The following is a 21,528-nucleotide window of genomic DNA, read 5'->3' as shown; positions in this document are numbered from 1 at the left end:
TGCAACGTGATAACACGAAAAGTGACAGGACTTTCGTCGGCACGCGGCTAATTACAGATTCAGTGAGTATACATTTCTCGATTTATGTAAGATCCTACTATCTACGAATGCAAAGAAATCCATTTTTCTAATGTATATTATTCAATTATTAGTAGGAAATGCTAAAGCGTCAGGTTATGTTACGACTGTGGTCGTAAACATACATATATACTCGGCCACAATGATTCTATGATACAATGATGTTGATGAGGCGACTGAAAGACTGACGAGATGTTAAAGTTGGACGAAATAGAATGTAAGAACGTGTCCAAGAAATTGAGGAAAAATCTAGAGGACAAGAAAAATAAGTGTCACAAGAAGAATAAGCATACCACTAGCAGTGGACGCAAGTTGAGAAGCAGCATGGAACAGCATGTTGTTTGCAAGGAAGAACCTGAGGAAGAGAAGACGTCGATAGAACTGCTGTATCTCACAAAGGATCCTATAGCCTCTAACGTTTCTTGTAAATTGGAAGTGGAACCATCCGTTTCCAATGAAAACGATTATATCTTGGTACCTCCATTGGAAAGCCTAAAAGACGCAGGAGTTAGTATGGAGGAATTATTGGAACAAAGTATGAATGAGATCTCTAAAAATCAAAAGAACAATAGATGGAAGCACAGTTACAAGATGATATTCTTGCGAAAGTGTTTGGCTAATGGTAATCAATCAACAGAGGATGAAATCAATCAGAGTACGTCCTCTGAAATACATGAGCGTATTCCTAAGATTGAGGATTTTACATATGAAAATTCTGGAAAAATCAAAAGGGACCAAAAATGGACGAGGAAATTGAATCCTCTATCCTTGCATTATACGGATAAGAATAGACCCTATTTAAAGTGCTCAGCTTGCGGCGCAACCTTCTTCAGTCCGAATACGTATCAAAGGCATCTAATCTCTCACGTTCACGAAACTGCAGAGAATTATATGTGCAATTTTTGTAATTATACAAACACAGAACTCGGAATGTTATTTGCTCACTTGACTAAGCATCAAAACCAATGTGAATTCTGCAATGAGAATCTGTTGCGCAAGGATAATTACGAAAAGCATCAGCGCTCAAGCAGTTCGTTGGAGTTTTCATTAAAGCGCGATCATCACGGAATGTTTGTCTGCGCGATTTGCGAATTGGTGTTCGATCTGTCGGCTCAATTAGAAAAACACTGGTTTAAACATACCTGCAAGAGACGAAAATCCTATCAGTGTAATGAGTGTAGCGGTATGTATGAAAATATGGAGACCTTGAAGAATCACATATGCTTGAAGTGTCCCATTTGCGGCGAGGTCTACGAAAGTCTGCACAGATTGAAAACACATACAAGGTGGACGAAACATAATCTAAAGTGCCCGATCTGTTCCTATGAATTTGTTCTCTCTATGGACCACAAAAAACATATGGCCCTACACAGAAAGGTTTATCAGCCTATGAAAGATTACACACACTGTTTACGCGCAGCCGATGGCAAGACATTTCAATGCAATCTTTGCGATAAGATATTTTATGCCTTACCTGCTCTTTTCACGCATCTTACAGAAGAGCATGATGCGGGAAACGTAAAAACGGAAGAAGCAATGGAAGATGATAATTACGAACTGAAAGGAGACGCTATTAATATCGTTGTAGTTCCTGACTTTAAAGAGACCGATGATTGTGATTATTTCGACAACTGTGACGATATTGATCCTTTGCAACAGGATACCGATCTCTATGATCCATCATAAAATACGAGAATACCGATCCGCTTGTGAGAGCTGAATTGTAAAAATAAAAGCAACACATTTCTCCTGAGAAAAATTGGAGCTTTTGTTGTCAATCAACTTCTCAAGGATTCTCATAATATTAATACTCAAATCGGACTACCAAATGAAAAACTGATAAAATTGTAAGTGCCGTTTACAAGTTATAGATATGTAACTTATGTATAAAATGTTATTTTTAAATGTGTATCAATTGCTTTAGAATTTGATATCAATTTATACAAAACGTTAATTTTACACAAATCATATATCGTTCTTTTTTTTGTTAAGCAAAATATATTGATGAGAAGTTAATTAAACACATATTTTAGCAATTTTAAAGTAGACGTTAACGAAATATGCATGAAACGATCAAAGTAATCGATATCGTTTAATAAATTTAATAACTATTTCGCCTGTGTTACTCTGCATTGATGCACATTAAAGAGTTTTGTATGTTATATAAAATTCTTTAAGTAAAAAAGTCTAGCATATCCAATGATCAATGAAATATTCCATACATATTTTAGACAAAATATGTGTAGCATTTCATTGATCAAAGTCATACAAGCATTTCTAATAAAATAATTTTATATATAATGTAGTCTTTAATATGCATCAATGTGAGAATTCAAATTATTATCGAAAAATTTAGGAACACAACTTTAAGAAATTATTGACATTAATGATCGTAATCTTGATATATTTTATGAATTTTAGAATAGGAAGTTATAATAATTTGACCAACTGTTTAAAAATTTACAGTTGTTTGATCAATAATTTATTAGATAATTGAAAAGATGTACTTTAGAAAATATGATTACATCTTTTATTAATTCTGTCTTAATGTTTTTTTTCTGAAATGGAGTGTTTGCAAATAAAATAAGGATAATTTAGAGATAAATCTGATTTTATATCACTTATTAATGTTAAGTATTTATATTATATATATATATATATATATATATATATATATATATATATATATATATATATATTGTAGAGAATTTGATATTTTTATATATGTGTTATTTTTTTATTTATAAACATTTTAAATATTTATTAAAAAAGACTTTTATTTTCTGTGTTCCTAAATTTTCTGATGGTAGTGTCTATAAACTCTAAACACTGAATTTTTTTTAAATTGTAATGTACATTCCGCTATCACATGTGACATTCTTTTTAAAGATTACTCACTCAAGAAATTTACATCATAGATGTAATTAATTTTCTTATAATTCATAAAAGATATATTGATCACATTAGAAGAAAGGGGAATTAAATCTCATCATATATGTTATGTATATAGGTCAAGTGATATATATGTTTATGTAACACATCTTTTTTTCAAGATTATGTTTATGTGTTGAAATATATTTAAAAAAGCGATATATTCCGCGAGCTATCAGTCCTGCTGTAGCCTGATTAATAGCATCTCGCTATAATTAATTTTAATTAATTTTAATTCATGAAATCTGGTATTTCTTAGAGACCTAATTACTATTCTCGCGCAATGATTTATGCAGTAACAGGACAACACCGAACTAAACATACACAATAGCATTTTTATAACATATGATAAATACTCAAAACACCTCGCAGGGTCGTATTTACGCAGGTCGTTCAAATTCACTCGTGCGTCAGGAAATATTTTGCAGCGTACGTAAATCTAATGTAGGCCTATAATCATCATAGTTTACATCAATAATTTCAGCTATTATGTACTTGTTTTGAAAAATAAATATTCATTAACAAGATTCCCTTTTGTATAGACATCACTTTTATATCATATATCAAAGCAGCGCAAGAGTAAAATATCAATTCTTGTAATCATAGATCGGTATCGCTTAATTAGCGTTTAATTCATGTTACAATTTAAGATAGAGCAAATGTGTGAAGGAGAAAAAGTCAAATGCTTGCAAGTTTCTATTCCACAAAAACAAGAATTAAGATATTTTTACTGAGCACGCAATTATTGTACAATTATATTGTATATCACTTACGTAGACGTACACATAATCATTGATCATTCATATAGTTCATAGTATTTTACAATATGTCTCTCTCCTATAATTATTATGCGCATACTCGTCCAGCAATTTTATGTATTATAAGTAATAGATATATATTACTTACGCTTTTTATTACATATAATTCGTCCGCTTTTATATTTTACTTTTATATTCAAAATCGTCGTTCAGAAATATTGTAAAAATAAAATTGATTTCTCTCGAGATGCGTTTAACTCGTAATTATATAAGTATATGTATATTCATTAGCCGAAATGTAACCGATTATCATTTCAAGCCTTTATCCACTGCTCCACATATTCTAATGCGCCTAGAAGTATCTTTTTCTCCGTGACCCTCAGTTGAACAGCCATTTTTTTTATTTGCGGCAATGTGGTCTCCAATAAATCTAGATCCTCCTGGAAGAAAAGACATCTGTATTGATTTGTATTGATGCGCAGTCGATATATCAAGGCAGAGTAATCACGGTGCAATATCGGATTTCACTTTCACCTTCAATGTCGTCGGGTAATTAGCGATTAAAAGTTGCAGCCTAGTCAACAAAAATTTTCTGACATTCTCCTCGACGACCGTCTCCAACGCACAGTCCATGTGCTTCAGGTCAAAGACCTTGTCCGAGCGTAACCAATGCGCAAGTTCGGCCTTTCGCATACTGAACACTCGTAGGAAAGCCAATAAGGTATCGGAAATAGGTTCCGTCCCCGGCTTTAGCAAAAATTCTCCTACCGACGGCAAACCCAATTTGCTCAACAGTTCTATTCGCTCCTTCTGAAGGGAATCTGCTTTACTAATGCCAAGACGAAGTTTAAAACCATCCTGTAAAAATTACAATTTATAAATATATATTTGTATATTTGTATAAATTGCATCGCGTGATTCGTATGTTCGTCCTTAATTTGACATTTCTCCTCATAATTAAATATCTCTTTCTAATATTTTTTTATTATTATTTTAAATATGCGTACTTGTTTGTTATTCATGTAGACAAAGCCCGAATGTACGAAAAAATCGGAATTTGTTCTTGGGCCGTAACTTATGAATACTTGCTCCCCTTTCTTGAAGTCCCTTAACGCGTAGCACTCGCAGCGATCCGATGTCGCGTTGAAATCTGTCGTAATCTACAGCAATGACAGAGAAAACAACATTAAATTGTCCCACGCCAGTTCATTATCCGTGTTACTTACCCTGCCGTTCTCGTGATTACACATATCCCACATCGGAATTAAGGCATGAATCATGCGCGAGCCGTCCGGACTCGGAATTAAGTTCTGTCGCGTCATCACCGTTGAAACTGCCCAACTAAAAATTTAACATTTCAATATCAATAGATTCCGGTTAAAATGCCGAACTTTATTAATCAAATTATGCTAATATAAGTGGTATATTTTCGTTTTATTATGAAGTACAATCAGTTCATATTAAATAGCTCTAGTTCAACATTCACAAATTTTTGCCAAATAATCGTAACAATCTTTTCGATCTGAAGCCGCTTGATTCGAGGTGAAATCTGGTTATCGACTATCAAAAAGATCGTTGCAACGTAATGTGTGTGCATTCGCGTCAATCTCCGAAGCGTGAAGCGTCGCGACTTTCGCCTTCAGGGAAGATTGAGGAAGAACATTATCAACTCGCCGCTAGCGAGCGGCTACTTTTCGGGCGCACGAGAACTTGACCCAGAATTCCGGAAATGAATGTACATACAAGAAGACACATTGCCGTAGTTGCACCGTCCGACACAGCGTACTTTCTCTCTTTCTGTCCGGAGAAACGCGCGCTTCTCACCATCATCACCATCATCACCATGAGTGATCGCATGTTACTCTCGTTCACCAAGATTTCAACGTATATGTATATACAGGGTGTCCTGAAACTTTTGACACACTCGAAGTGTGAAAGTAGATTGAGTCAAACTGAGTAGAAAAATCCTGTACTACTTTCCTCTATAACGCTTCAGAAAGAAGTTATTATTAAGTAAAGTCTGGCTAATCAGCGCCGATCTTTAGCCAGACACACGTCGTGAGCCGCGCGCCTGGTAGTGGTGCGCCGCTGTAACAGCTGAACGCGCATTATTAGGCGCGCGGCTCACCAATGTACGCTTGACTAAAGATCGGCGATGATTGGTCAGACTTTACTCAATAATAACTTCTTTCTGAAGCGTTATAGAGAAAAATGGTATGGGACTTATCGATCAAGTTTGGCTCAATCTACCTTCACACTTCGGGTGTGTCAAAAATTTCGAGACACCCTGTATAATAATGAGATCCACGCGTATGTAAATACTCGACCAATGTGGCGGTTGCATGATCCGGAGTTCTTCACTATGTAGAAAAAATTCAATCCAGTAAACTGTGTCAAGCTAATAATGTCTAATTATCTATTCGATACAGCCTAATCTCATATAACTTTTCAAATTCATTTCAGATAATCTAAAATTTGAGGCATCTTTCAAAAAAAAAAAAAAAATGGAAATCAGAACTGTAGTCTACGAAAAACTTCGCAATATACAATTTCAATAGATTAGAGCGATTAAAAAATAAGCTCTTCAATGCGGAACAGAATCCGATTTATAATTCTTTGTGTCAAAGATATTTTATCTCGAATTTTGTCGCGAGTTATAGGAATATTAAAGGTCAACGAGCTCCATTTAGGAAAGGCAATGACTCTGTGCGAAATATGTAGATTCGACTGCAAGGACAATTCGTTGTTGTAGCTTCTCTATGCGATATACCACAAACTGACACGCTACAATCTATTGCACTGCACGCAAAAAGTCTAAACGAATATTCAGTAAATAGAACAATTGTGTAATAACGATAAAAGTGAAATTTCAGTAAAAAAAGGCTCGTCGTAATAATCGTAGAAAATTAGGCATCCTCGTCGCTTTAATTGCATTTGTTTCATGATAAAAAAGAAAAAAAATGTTCATAATTTGCTAATAGCTGCATTAAATTATTCCTATAACATTTGCAGTTTATAATTCCATATAACTTTTAAAAATCGCGTGTGAAGTATATTTTTTATGCAATAGAAAGCCTCGCATGTGTGCGAAATAAACCATCCGCACATATTCGGTATTCTATATTAATGTTATAAATCGCGACGCAAAGATTTTTTCATACCTAATACTCATACGTTATTGCTAATTAAAACTATAATAATATTTCTGATATCAAAACTAGATTCGTGACAATTGTATGAACGTCCGGAACTGTGAAAGTATGCATTTCATATCATGATGCGACGAGATTTCCTCACGAGCGGGGATTTAAAGAAGAGGTATCGCGTCGAGAGTAGCGAGAGAAGCGCGTTCTCCGATATTTTCGCTTGAGAAAAACACCGACTCTTCGCCGATCGTTTCCTCGACGCACACTTGCACAATCGCCCCGCATCTGCATGTGTTGCGTTTGTCTGCATTACGTGCATCGCACGCTGCGAAAGCGATCGGGTAACGCGATCTTTCGCAGCGCCCGCATCTTCATTCGACGATATGATTAATGATAACGCGCTAATAACGCTAGTATCTCGCCCGCAGCATTTTAAATGTTTGTCGCATGTTTTCTTTTCACATAGAATCCCAAAATGCAATCACACTTTTTATATCGCGTTTAGTTTATACATGACAACTATGACATTTTGAAATATGCGTACAGCGCATGTTTAAAAAAGTAATATGAAAATTTTTCGTGAAACTGTGTTATTTATTTATAAAAATTATGTATATTTTCTATTGGTAATTTTAATTGTTTGTTACTAGGTTGTGATACTTCAAAGCAAGTAGGACACGAATACAAATAATTAAAGCAAACTTACATATGTATATGTATACATCTGGACGTACAAAGGATTAGATGAAGATTGCTCAAGTTCCCGTAATGAGAAGATTTTTAACGCGTATATAAATATATATTTTTCTCATAATACAACAGTCTCTCTCTATAATAGCATATAGTATGACTAACCAGGACAGGAATTATGCGGATTCTCGCGTTAGAAATCTTGAAGTATTAATGCAACTGTTTTGCGATTATCATTAATTATCGTGAGTTTAGTATGCGAATACAATAGTCGTAATGACATTTATATAGCAATATAAAATAAATTCATTAAAAAATAAATTGAATTTTTATAAAAAATAAATATGTTTTCTAAAGAGAGCGCGAGTTAAAAGGGTAAAGGATAAATATTTTTTTCAATACATCTCTCTCATAAACATTTTTTCCGAATAAGCGAGATGATATTTTAACGCAAAGATAATATAACAAACTCAAAATAATTAATATCTTAAAAGAGAGATAGCAAGAGATTTATCTGGTCTGGTGCATCATCATATTTCCTCATATCGACACGTTAAATTGGAAAGTATCGTCGGTGGAAGAGTTCCGATATTCTCGCACACTAATATCATCCTTGTGGGTTAAGAGAACACCAAGCTTCATTAGATGCACTGTAAGACGATCGCTATTATTTTCAGCATGAAACATGTCCGAGGTCGGTTCGGTCGATCGATCCCTTCGCCTAAGCGCAACGCGCTCGCTTAGCCCGTAGAAAGTGTGTGCATAGAGAAGATCTCATGATCTGCGATTCATCGCGCGATCTTCCCACGAGTATACTCGAGTGCATATCCATTCCCCATGTGTGTGCTGGTAATAAAGTTTATTTCAAACGGTCTACATATGTGATCGAAGCTTGTTCCTAACTCATCTTGAATTCATAATTAAAAATATTGCAGAGCTCTTCATCTAATATATAAAATGAGTCACTCAGAATGAGTTGAAATTGCCTTCTAAGATATTTTTATAAATATTGATTTTACACAAGAATCAATATTTATGGTTTAAAACAAAAGTTCAATTATTTTAAAAGGACTACATTTTTTTATCGTTTTAGTTTTTTTGGCGTCAAAAAGTTTTGAATATCATCAATGTTTTTAAATGGAAAGGTTTATTTTTAATCAACTATAATTAGAGAATAAAAAAATGAATCAAACGATCTATGACACATTGACTGTGAAGTGATCTTGAAATAATCTTGAAAAAACTTGCGATGACTATCAAAACTCTTTGATGCCTGTACCTAAAAAAACAAAGACAATCAAAAAATGTAGCTCTTTCAAAATAATTTTATTTTTGTCTTAATTTTTTTTTTGTCTAAAATCAATATTTATAAAAATATATTAGAAGGTAATTTCTAATGACTCACCTATAATGCTTTGAGATTTTACTTTTTTTATATATTTAATATAATTACAGCAATATATTTCATATCACGGAGAAAAAACCTCAAATATTTTAAATTATAAATATATTATAATTAAATTATAATTTTTCTATTATTATATTATAGATCCTCTAAGATGATCTTAAGACACTAAGTCAGCTTTCGATGTCCATCTGCACCTCGACGAAAGATCGCATCGTCATTGCTCATTATCATCCTCGTCATCATCGTTCATTAATAACAAGTTTGCAACAGTCATTTTCGTCAACTTCATCTTGCGCATCCAATGCGTAATCAAACTAGATAAACATTTTTTACGAGAAGAATTCGCACGCGAGCTCTTTAAAAAAAAACAAAAAATTTCATTGCTAATCGCGATTAATTTGAAACTTCTTCCATTTAAGTGGTTCTTTATATTTTTTCCGTTATACCGAAACTGGCAAAAAAATAAGTTATTCATTACTCTAATAATTTCCTACATTTTCACGTAAAATATAAAAGTAAAAAGATATAGTAAATTAAATGGAAATGTTAAATAAAAAAAGAAAAGACCATAATTAGCACACATTAATTTAAACACTGAACTTTTGTTGATATTATAAAGATACTGTTCTCAAGATATGTTGTCATGTGAATAATGTCATAATTTCAAGAAAATTATTATAAATTACATTCAGTTTCTTTGAATAAATGTCTCACTTTAAAAAGAGAAGAGAAAGGAAGAGAAATCACAAATGGCTACAAACGTTATTTACGTAAATTACGCGTAAAAGATAGTTTACATAGCCTTGTCATGCTATTGTTATAGATGTTCAACACGCTTTTCTACTTTATGCTCATTTATTTGATCGTAAGTTATAAATATGTTTATCATGTTATAAAAATACACGTTGCAAAGCGCACGTAATACTTAACTTACATAATATTTAATATTAATGTAAAAAATATTAAATATTAAATAATATTATTATACATTCATATCTAAAAAACAATTCAAACAGTAATAATAGTAATGCATTGTGTACTATCGCATGAATCAATATCTAAAATTTACAGTTTATTAGCGTATTCTTAAAAATGTAAGTACATAAGCGTTAAGAGTCACTAAAATCCCACCGACAGCGCGATTTCTTCATCGTAATTAAAAATTCATAGGTGACAGATACACGCACACAAGATTGCGTTAAAAGGATTTTCGCTTCGAATGTCTAACGACTTCCTTTCCTCCGCCACTCGATGCGACCATACCGCGGATTTTGCGAGCAACCAATCATGATAAATAACTAAGATCTCTTAAATTAACAACCTATTTTTAGTATATCGTATGTAAATATTCATGTATAATTACATTTTTCATATACCAATATGCGGTCATTTATCGTATAAGAAATATATTTTTTGTTGTAGTTTTAACGACAGTATTCTTTTCTTCTCTCATTACCAATGAAATATCAATAAATATATGATTCTATTAAAGGAAAAAGTAGCTTCCGATTGCTTATATAATATTCTACTTTAATATAATAATATTAATTAACGTTAAAAATATTCTACTTTATATTCTCCAGAACGTGCTACTTTCTCCAGCATCATAATTTTTCCTTCCACAAGATGTGGAAGTTGCGACCATGCCGAAGATGGACCATGCCTTTCATCACGTTTCTTAATTTGGATAGCCACGTACCACGTGCACGGCAGATTCCTCGTGTTATCCGATCGGATCGGTCTGTGTGTAGTTACCGGATTTATCTCCGACGCGGTTCCGGAGAACATCTTGTCGAGAGCGGGCGAGTAGCAGTTAGTAGTAGTAATAATAATAGCGGTAGAAGAATCCGCGGTAAGACTCCTTTCGCGAGTTTCACCGACTTACTTAGGTGCGCGCTCGGAGAAAAGCGACGTCAGTTCGCAGAGGCGATTTGCCGAGAACGCAAAAGGAGTGCGAGTGCGAGCGCGAAAGTTTCATACGCGAATGTGACGTACGAGCGGTTCCTCTCTTTTGCAAGGTCGAAAATGGAAAACGCATCCGCCGATCGCGACGTTTTCCGCACGATAATCGACAAGAAACTTTTATGATCTGAGAATAAAAAAAAGAAAAGGGGAAAAAACGAGAGAGAAAATAATATTCCCAGATCTCAGAGTTTCCTTATTAAGGCCAAATAAAAGTAATATGCGATGGATTAAAGACACTCTGATACAAGCCGAGATAAGCTCGGACTAATTAATTTATTATCTCAGTGTGCTATAATTACAATGCAAAGAGAGTAGACGATTAGTTTATTTCATCGCAATCAATTGTTTTTTTTTTTTATATAAATTTTTGTACATTTTGATATGATTAATGGACATTGGGGATTAAATGCACATTCGCCTGCATGATTCTTGAGGAGATCCTAAGTTTGTGCAACAGAAAGAACGTGATCTTTATTATTCTGTGCGCCGCGGTCATTTACGTGCATCTCATCAGCGAGAACGAGACAAAGTGTGTCCGCGGGAAAGGATCACGGTGTCGCGAAGACGAAGAGGCATCGAGGTTCCTGATCGCGCTGCAACTATGCGGAAGGCGATTTCCGTGCTCGCGCTAATCGCATTCGCGTGTGACATTTCGCACAATCCCCTGGTCCACGGCGACCCTATCGGGAATCCGGAAGTTGCGAGAAAAAGCGATGACTACGAGCATCAGGTGACTGCGAAAGTGTCATTTCGATACATCTCGATTAAATGAGAAATTTATGAAAAACTTCTATCCAGACTCGCGAAAAAAGAAACTATCCACGGAGGCTGATTTTAAAACGCGAAGAGATTGAATTGATCGTAACATTAATACTTATTATATATTTATATATATATATATATATAACACAAAGGTTTTTTTATATATTTCTTAACTCTTTAAAAATCTTTATTCACATTAGAAAATAATATTTAAATAATTTCACAGATTTCACAGTATATAATTTTAGCGCGAAGCGAGTTCCTAAAATAATATTTCGCGATTTAGACGCGGAGAAAATTAATGATTATATTATCGAATGCAGAGAGCCGAAAGTTGTTTCTTCGACTTTTAACCGGTCGTGTTTTTTTCGCGAAAACTGGTACTGAATTCTATGACATTCCGTGGCAAGACATTCGTCATACGGTAGTCACAGTATGATTCTAACTCTGGCAGAGAATATATGCACGCACGTCAGTGCCGACCACCTCTCGATTACGAAATGATTGTGACGTTCGTGGGTGACAGGTCCAAGTTCCGTCGTAATTGCATTCATTAAGTATCATTAAACTCAAGTGATTCAAGTTAAGGATATTAAGAATACTTTTTAACTCTTTCTTTTCGCACATGTCAAAGTGATGAAAATTTGACATGATATTCTTTATGGTAATACATCATTTTTTCATAAATAATTAATTATAAATGACTAAATTAATATTTTAAGATACTTTATACATATTAATCGCTGTTTTATTTTTCACAAACATTTCAAATTTAATAAAACTTTGTAATGTAAATTATAGTTTTCAAAACACATTATCTTCGTCAATCTATCAATAAAATGATAAATTTAAAATCTGTTCAATGAGAATGTAACTGCATGCCATGTTTCATCATATCCTTTTGACTTTTAACATGAGAATTTTAGTTACATTAAAATATGATCGACTGAAACTTAAATCGCAAAAATTACTTTTCGATCTCTTACAACACGAAAAAATTACCAATATCGCAATATGAAAACAATCATATTCGCAATCTATGTCTAGTTTATAGCGTATAGTTTATAGTTAAGGGAAAGTGCGAATTCTGTGTATCTGCTTGTATTCCCGTGATTGCCATTATATTCTGCGGCGTATCGAAATCGACTCTTAAGATTGCTCTATCGGAACGCTTTTCCTCCGGAATTTTTCGCCAATGCACAGAACCGCGAAATCGACGCACCGAGACGAGAAAACTGACGCGTAAACCACGAGAGAAAGAGAAAGCACTGCGCGGAAAGTTCGAGACTTTATGAGCATTTTGTCGTGTATTTTCACGTATTTTTAATCTGAAGTGAAAGAAGAGCAAAATCCAGTGCCTAATCCGGCGAAAGCATTCTTTAGAAAGAGAGTGACGGATAATGCACGTGTAGTAAAAAGGTTGCCATTCTAGAATTTTTAACAGGCCTGGAGAAAATATACAACTACATATAAATTGAATAATCTATATGTCACAGAAAATAAAAAAAAAAAAAAACTGATCAGAATACACGTGCTATGATATTAGAGTCAAGAATGATGAATCTAAAAGCAAATGCGTAGCTTCTTCGATAATCGACGAGCGAACAAAATACGGTGAGTCATTTCCGTTACTCGCGCGAGAATAATTGTGAATAATTTCCCACGTGACTCGCGAATATACGAAATTGGATCGTGGAAAATGGGAACGCGCGCGAGTGCGGTCCTTTTCACGGTGAGAAAGCGAAGTGAAAATCATCCGCGAAAGCACGGAACTTTGTATTAATGAAGTTACGAAATGTTTTAATATAACGATAACGAACCAATTAAATTAATGTTCCCTTACGCCACAATGACTTACTTATGCTCGATTTGTTATTTACGCCTAATGCAATTTACCTTAACAGCATAACGAAGGTATGAGGATGCTATAAAGCAAAATAATTTTATCTTACTTTGTGCATATAATAAATAAATGATCTCTATTAATTGTTATCATTAAAATTTGAGTAGATTCAATAAATTAATAGACAAGTGTTTATACGACCAAACTGGCAATTTATTGTTTGATTGTTCTATCACAACGTTTTGACCATATGGTTTTAATCCTTATCAAGTGAACTACGTTATAGTCAAAAAGTAGAAAGAGAAAAATCGAAATGTCAAACTGACATTGTGTCAACCACTATGTTTGGGATACTGAGAACGACTGAAATAAATTAGTATAAAAATAAGCAAATGCACATGTATGTAGAAAAATTAATTTATGAATAAATTAAATTATTTTACTCGTAAGAGAGCAAATAACGATTTAATCTACTTTGTATATAATTCCGGTGGCAAATTAATTTCCATAGAAGATTCGTTTCACAGAAAACGAGAACGGAAAAAACATCCGCGGGCGAAGAATCGCACTTGGCTCCTTATTTCGCACGTTCTCACGCGTTCTCTTTCGCGCGCGTCCGGCTTGCGAAAGTAAAAGCGAGAAATCACCGAATATCCTTTCATCGTGCCGCTTGAAGAAGATCTTGACGAATAATCGAGAGATATGTGCGCAAGATCTAGTGTTCGCGACGCGTACTTCCGCGCCACACGATTTCTTAGCTCACGAATTATCGTTTTCGACGAAAATGACAAATATAAAAAATGTTTCCAATCTATGAAAATTTTTTCGATCTAATACATCGTAAAAATTTATTCTCTTTCTCTGATTTTATAAAAATATACTTGGTTTTTAATGCGAAATTTTAATGTGAATATTACGACTCTTTGTGTTGAGAAAATATATATTATTTTTCTTGGCGAGATATTAATTCGCAATTTACATAAATATGCTGTGACAGTATTTATTACACAAAACGCATTGCAAATATCTCAATACTTTCTATCGTTACGGTCGTTAACCTTTACCGTTATTCGCAACCACATGCCTCGTTTAACAACAATTTTCCGCGTGACTTGTAACGAATCGCCAAAGTTTATTTAAGTTTGTTCATGCTTGGAAATTATTTCAAGTGGCAAATGCAGCGATATTGATTTGATTTCATAGAAATTTCCCAGTATAACGGATTAATTCTCCAAACGTGATAATTAAATATTATAAAATATATCAGAAAACTTGTTCCGATACAAAAAATAATAAATTATTGCGAAATATATCACTTTACAAAAATAATTATATATATAATAAAATTAAAATATAAAAAGTTAATAATTATTCCTATGTGAACTTGATATTTTTCTACATCAATAAAACATAATTGAATATTAAAACATTATTATTATACGTATGTAAGTATTATTATTATTATTGTAAAACTTGCATTATACGAAATGTTGATTTAGATTATATTCGCATTCACATGTCGCTAATTAATAACAGAAATATATTAAAAATATTAGTTACTAGAGAAGACTTTCTAATTCTTTCAGAAAGAATCGAATGGACAATTCGACGGCGCGGAAATGCCACGAAGATCCATGGAGGATCGCGAGCAAAGTCCAAGCGAGCCCGTAGGTAAATGGAGAAGCAATGGCGAGGCTCTCGAGCCAAAGTGGCGAGACGGCGATTACATACCCCTTTTACCATTCTCTAACTACCGGTCCTACACAAGGGATGAAGTCGACGATACCGAAGACTTCCCCGAAACGAGTCGTCGACCGTTCAAGTATCGTTATTCGATCGATCAACCGAATCATCCTCAAGGGAGTCCAAACAGAGGCGTTTCATCTTCGGAAGACTACGACGAAGCGACATATCGAAGTCGCGAAGATTATCCGCGCGATAGTTCGACGCTGGATGAGGAAACGATGGAGAGCGCGGCGAGCAACAATGGGAAACGCGATCGCAATATCGTCAATGATTCAGTTAACAATGATAGGGAAGCCTCGAGATATCACGAGGCCTTCCAGGCTCGACCCACCAACGAGTACGAACAGGAATTCAATGATGAGGAGTACATGAGACCTCGTCCAAGAAAAAGGAGACCACCGCAGAATTATGAGTTCGCTCTAGTGAACGAAGCATCTTCTAATGAGGAAAACAAAGAATCGCGAGATGCTTCTCGACTTCCGTTATCGGAAGTGCACGATAGTGAAAATCTCCCGGTAATGATGCGATCATCCAACGAACGAGAAAACGCGCTCGAATTAAAATCACTCTTGAAGATGCAGCAAGAGGAGGGCTCGAGTCTGTCAGAGATTCTGCAACGCAGGAATCTGAGCTTAAGCGATCTCCTGAAGGGCAACACCGATGTGATCAATGCTCTAAAATCAAGAATCGCTGATGAGTCCGACGAATACATCGAGGAGATGTCAAAGGTGATGTCCGATTCGTTAATGAAACTCGCCGCAACGGTAACACCACCTTGGGGATCCATGACGACCGAAAGTACCACTATAAAAATTTCGGCGGCTTCAAATACTTTAGATAATTCCATATCCAGGGTAATGATCGTCCCACATAAAGTTTCAAAAAATTATGACGCAGTATCTTCAAATGACACGAATCGCATTAAAGAAGAATCAAAGGAAGCCGAAAATATCGTGAAGCAATCTGTGCGTGATTCTTTGTGGCAAAGAATGGCTTCGACAACTCCTCCGATCGTCTCGACAGTGATTACCACATCGACGACATTGCCACCGATCGCGGTGAACTCCATGGAATACTTTCTGAATGACGATGGTAACGCGGGATTGACGAACGAACGCGTGGCGAAATTCGAGAATCTTGACGAGGACGAGATCATGGAGTTTTCAGACTTTACGGACTTCAAGAAGGGAAAGAGTTCAGCGAAAGCGACGAGCGAAAGGATCCCCTCGCAACCATCATCTCGCGATATCGAGTCCACCTTGAGCATCGAACAAATTCTCAATCCCACGGAGCGCATTGAGCCGACGAGATATCGCAAGAACGATCAAGACAGCAATACTGAAAGTATAAATAATAATAAAAAGATTATTGAGGATCAATCAATTTCTATTGGCGAACCGGCGTCTGCGGAGGATTACAACACGTTTATGGAAGCCGAGTATCAGAACGATGCTCCGATCTCTGAAGATCATGGAAAGCAAAATAAAGTGAAGAATAATTCAAGCGCTAGTCAAACTGATGCTGTCGCGAATCCAGTTGAAAAGAAACAAACCGTGGACTCAAACGATGATATAAAAAAGCTGTACGATAAGAATCACTCGACCGAGTATCATCAGGTGAGTCGATCGCCAATGGAAAAGATTCGCAATCGCGCGAGTTTGGAGAATCATCAAGGTGTGGATAGTAGACGTTATGAGGAGGTCATCTCCGAAATCGAACCGGAGGCACGAGCAGAGATCTTCGAGCTATTCGCATCCGGCTCGGCCGGCAAACGATTGGAGCGGCTTCTAAAGTCAAGAAACATGAGCTTGGAGGAGTTGATAGCACTGCGTCAAAGAGGGTCCAGCAAGGTGCACTTGACAGAAGTGTCGCGATTAAGAGTAACTAAACCACAGAACAATCTTCAGTCCTTGGAAACCTCCAGAACAAACAATGAAGAGATTATCCTACAGCTCTCACCAACTGCCAATTTCAATGGACGCATCAGCGAAGATAGGAAGATTTCTAAAAAGGAAAGCGCAAAGCGACAGAAGGCAGAAGAATCAATGACTCAGTTCATCAAGCAAGACATCATGGGCTATTTACAGAATCCGTTCTTTGACAAGAATGTGGAGAACATGTCGATGTCGAGATTGCTGAATCTCGTCGAGCATGACAGGAACGCGTCGAGGAGAACGTTTCCTGAAAATGATACATTAGATGAACATAGCGAACTACAGAATTCCCGTCGGACGATGCAGATCGTTGATTTACTTACGACATTTGATTCTTTTCCTTTTGTAAAGGACGTACAACGACAGTTCGATACAGTTAAAATCGATAATAATGAATTTAAACCTAAGCTTCCGATAAACAATGATAACGCGAGCGTAGTGTTAGTCGACAAAGGTACGAAGATCATTGGCGCAGATAATTCCTCTAGCCAATTCCATGCCGGATATGTAAAAGAAATCGTGAGGGAGGAACCAAATATCATCGATATAAAAACGATTTACGGGGAAACAATAAACAATGGGGAAGAAAGAAAGACCCTGTCACAGATGAAACCAAGCATAATAGCAAGCGGCGCGATATTGGGCGTAACGATCGTCGTGTTCCTGGCGATCTTCATAGTATGCAGGATTCGGCAGAAGCAAAAATACACATATAGAAACACATTCTCCCGCGCGGTGTTCCAGAACCCAGTTATGATGGCGAGAAAGCTGTCGAATTCCAGCAGCCTGAGCACCGTGATGGTAAACGTTGTCGCGACATCGACAACCAAGAGGCCCGAGAGAACGGAAATGCAGGAGACCGTAGAGGAGTTCGATGGCAAGAGTGATATGGATAACGACTCGTTGGACGGGAATGACAGTTGGGAGACAATACCTGATTACGCGAAATAATTCGTTGCTGGCACAATGATAGTCTATCAGTTTGATGCAGAAGATTGTCGCGTTTATCAAATGAAACTAAAACAATTATATCCATTTATAACTGCATTTTTTTATTTTATAATTTTTATTTTAAATGATATAATATTATCATCATTGAAACCTTTCCAATACATTTCTTTTATTTAAAAAATTTTTATTTTTTTAATCCTTATATTTAATAAAATAAGATTTAATAAGAATACCGACAAAAACTTTGCATCAATCTAGACAGCCACCAATATTTTCGTTTATCAAGAATAAACTATACTATAAAGGCTGATTGGATGTCCTTAGCGAGCACTTTGAAGCACTATATTGATTAAATTAGTCATGAGATTTTATCGACAAAGGATTAAAATTAAACCCGTAAATATATAGATACATATTTTTTTAAATTAGATCGACCGATACAAAGTTGCGGAAAAAGATTGTAATTAAATTACTCTCTCTGAATAATATTTATCATCTCGGCAAATAATTAATTGCAAATATTCGAGCTAAATCTAATGTGACTTTGTCATTAAATTGACAGATAAATTATATTTTGCTGAGAGAAAACTTCCATATAGAATAAGATATATTTATTTATAGGTTTATATATATTGTATAAGTTGTATTTTATATAAAAATTGTCAATTTTATTCGTTTCATTTCATGATTACCTATCCTAATTTAAAAGATAATGCAATGATTTAATTGATTTAATTACTCACCAGTATTTTTCATAGGTGAAAACATCCCTGAGTATCACTGACACAGCGTTATTGTTACTTTGAAACACTCTGTTAAAGTAGGAATACTGCCTTGCGATATTTCGACATTGCTTCAATGCAGCCTCTGCACAAAAATAAAATAAATCTAAGAATATGAAAACAATCCTTTAGCTATCCAATTAAAGATAAATCACAAGATAAAATTATCTGAATATATTAGTAAATAAGATTAAATTATCCTTATCTCTTATTCATAAAAAATATAAATAAAAGAGTGCATATTTATTTTTAGAATGGAAAAGTGTAAGAAATAAAGAATTTTCTAAATATGATTTGTCTATATATACCTAATGTTGGACTGCCTTTGAGCTCCATCATATCATTGGCTTTCATATATAAAACTGTGTTATAGCTGCTAGGAAGCATATCTAGATAAGGCTTCCATTTAGAGTTCTCCTTATGCCTCTCTACAAGAAGCGCTATTGCCAATGCCACTTGTGGCATATGCTGCACCAATGGATCATTTTGCAGGATTGTCAGTTCTGGTGCTGCGGTGTATGTACTGAAGATGAGAGCTCTCGGTATTTCCAAGATCAATTGATTCTCAGCAAAATCAGTCTCTGCTTTTAGTCCCAGATCACATCCCGGATATTCGGCGATACTCACGCCGTCCACGCGCGCCCCATTCTCCGTAAGCCAATTCATAAATTGTCCAATCCCCTGGGATCGCTGGGACGATTCTGTCTTCATCTCCTCCAGACGTTTAACCTTCAGCAGAACTTCCGATATATCCAAGTAGTTGTTCCATAATTGCGTCACATACGCTGGATTGCTGCTTACTGCAAATCCACCAAAATAGCAAGTGAAAACAAACAATTTTCTCACAACTGAAAATAACTAAGGAATAGATTCCAACAATCATATATATATATATATATATATATATATATATATATATATATATGTGTGTGTGTGTGTGTGAAACAAAGTATAAAATAATATCATAAAGTACAAGAAATTGTTTTATTTCGATTTATTCCCGTATTTTAGCCAAAATTCGAGAATATATACACATTCATTTATTATCAACACAATTGATAGAACTTTTCTTACTTTGTTCCAAGCGTGGGAAACTCTTCTTCCTCAGATGCGCCGACAATACATCACAAAAGCAGAAGATCAAATATGAAAATACTCACGATGAAAGAGTTTCTCGCATAAGGCATTAAGCTCGTTCCTCTTCGCCGCGGATATATGCTTCTGCTGCGATGATGGGCCCTGTTGTTTACCTTTTGCGTGAGCCTTCTTCCTGCCCATTTTTGTCTACTATCTCACAGCGCTCTCGTCAAGGCTCACCGTCGCTCTCAGATACATTATAATGCGTAACGCGCGGCGCCTATGACGACTGGCAAGAATAAACACTTTCGCCGCAACGAAAATAGCACGTACGGACCACCCGTACCCGTACAACGCGGATGTCGAAATACGGGCAACATAACCTCGAAAAGCGCGGGAGCCGCGTTCCGCGTATCGCGCGATTCCCGTCTCTTTTCTTCTTTCCGCGCCGCACGTTATTGATTTTCCGATTTCTACCAGGCGGGTGGGTCACCTACTTTCTCGTAATTCCTATCTCTTGAACTTTCTTTGCCACTGGATCTCGATCATTCTTTTTTGAATTATTGCCGGCATGCAATAAATAGAATAATTATTCAGGATGACGTGTCGCCGGTATCTTTACTCTCGCGAATCAGTATGCATATAATATATATATATGTATATATATATATATATATATATATATATATATATATATATATATATATATATTTACACGAGAAATTCGTAATTAAATAAGATTTTATTTGTATATATAGATGCGAAAGATTCATCTGGTCTTATAATTTCCAGATATAATATTTTCCGCGTTTCGTTATTATTATCTTTATATATTTTTTTTTATGTTATTTTATTATAAATAAAAATGAGACGATTTAAGTCATATTGTAAATCATTTTCTTTTTTCATCTGTATTGTGACCTGTACCTTTTAAATTATATATGTGGACTCATCTACATATACATAATTACATAAATTTTATATACAAAATAAAGATCCATATTCATGAAATTATTACATGTATCATACTGAGTAATATTGTAATTTGTTGTTCTTCCTTGGCTTAAAGTTATATATTGGAAATAACAATTATAAAACAAACAATTATAAAAAGATGATAAGCTGTGAACATCATTATTAAACATATAACTGATCTATATAAAAAAAATTGTGTTTGCAAACATTTGTACATACATTTGTCTATTGAAATATTTTATAAGTATTTTATGTATATACATATTTCCAATCGTTAACATTTATTTCAATAAAAAAAAACAAAAAGAAAAAGATAATGTGGTCACAGCAGATCGAAATGTGCGTGTTTTTAAACATCCAATGTTTACAAGGTATATTCACGTAAAGTCCATCTTTTGCTATACATGTAAAAAATTTGTTAATTGGAAATATAAAATCCACTTGATAAATTATCGAATTCTTATGTATAAGAAAACATAGTA

General features: G+C 34.9%; 3 protein-coding genes across 4 annotated transcripts; 2 read left to right on the top strand and 1 right to left on the bottom strand.

Annotated features, from left to right (window-relative positions):
• Nucleotides 1-258: 258 nt before the first annotated feature.
• On the top strand, nucleotides 259-2,687 carry LOC126848281 (zinc finger protein Xfin-like; the record flags this gene model as incomplete). Its single annotated transcript, XM_050589049.1, has 1 exon — nucleotides 259-2,687. A coding segment is annotated over one exon (1,506 nt), but the record flags the coding sequence as incomplete, so codon positions are not given.
• An 849-nt stretch (nucleotides 2,688-3,536) lies between these two features.
• LOC126848280 (actin-histidine N-methyltransferase) lies at nucleotides 3,537-20,692 on the bottom strand. The gene is made up of 7 exons (XM_050589047.1): nucleotides 20,155-20,692; nucleotides 19,303-19,794; nucleotides 18,956-19,079; nucleotides 4,994-5,108; nucleotides 4,775-4,927; nucleotides 4,302-4,625; nucleotides 3,537-4,207 (listed from the first exon to the last, which is right to left on the bottom strand). Exons 1-7 carry the CDS (start codon nucleotides 20,270-20,272, stop codon nucleotides 4,082-4,084), a joined length of 1,452 nt encoding a protein of 483 aa, XP_050445004.1. The 5' UTR covers nucleotides 20,273-20,692; the 3' UTR covers nucleotides 3,537-4,081.
• Nucleotides 10,743-18,923, top strand: LOC126848279 (uncharacterized). Of its 2 annotated transcripts, none has more exons than XM_050589045.1 (2): nucleotides 10,743-11,706; nucleotides 15,168-18,922. In XM_050589045.1, exons 1-2 carry the CDS (start codon nucleotides 11,578-11,580, stop codon nucleotides 18,210-18,212), a joined length of 3,174 nt encoding a protein of 1,057 aa, XP_050445002.1. In that variant the 5' UTR covers nucleotides 10,743-11,577; the 3' UTR covers nucleotides 18,213-18,922. The 2 variants fall into 2 exon arrangements, with proteins under 2 accessions (XP_050445002.1, XP_050445003.1); XM_050589046.1 differs by lacking the exon at nucleotides 10,743-11,706 and adding an exon at nucleotides 12,208-12,402 and having other exon boundaries at nucleotides 15,168-18,923.
• Nucleotides 20,693-21,528: the final 836 nt, after the last annotated feature.

Source organism: Cataglyphis hispanica, chromosome 3, assembly GCF_021464435.1.
Source record: "Cataglyphis hispanica isolate Lineage 1 chromosome 3, ULB_Chis1_1.0, whole genome shotgun sequence".
NCBI lineage: Eukaryota > Metazoa > Arthropoda > Insecta > Hymenoptera > Formicidae > Cataglyphis > Cataglyphis hispanica.
This window is presented reverse-complemented; position numbering and strand designations above follow the sequence as displayed.

Bases quoted from the DNA above. Each gene is read 5' to 3' on its own strand.
- LOC126848279 (XM_050589045.1), top strand. From the start codon at position 11,578: ATGCGGAAGGCGATTTCCGTGCTCGCGCTAATCGCATTCGCGTGTGAC. The intron at 11,707-15,167 runs GTGACTGCGAAA...TAATTCTTTCAG, and splicing joins GCGATGACTACGAGCATCAG to AAAGAATCGAATGGACAATT.
- LOC126848280 (XM_050589047.1), bottom strand. From the start codon at position 20,272: ATGGGCAGGAAGAAGGCTCACGCAAAAGGTAAACAACAGGGCCCATCA. The intron at 19,795-20,154 runs GTGAGTATTTTC...GTGGATTTGCAG, and splicing joins ATGCGAGAAACTCTTTCATC to TAAGCAGCAATCCAGCGTAT. The intron at 5,109-18,955 runs GTGAGTAATTAA...TTAAATTTTTAG, and splicing joins TTCACCTATGAAAAATACTG to TTGGGCAGTTTCAACGGTGA.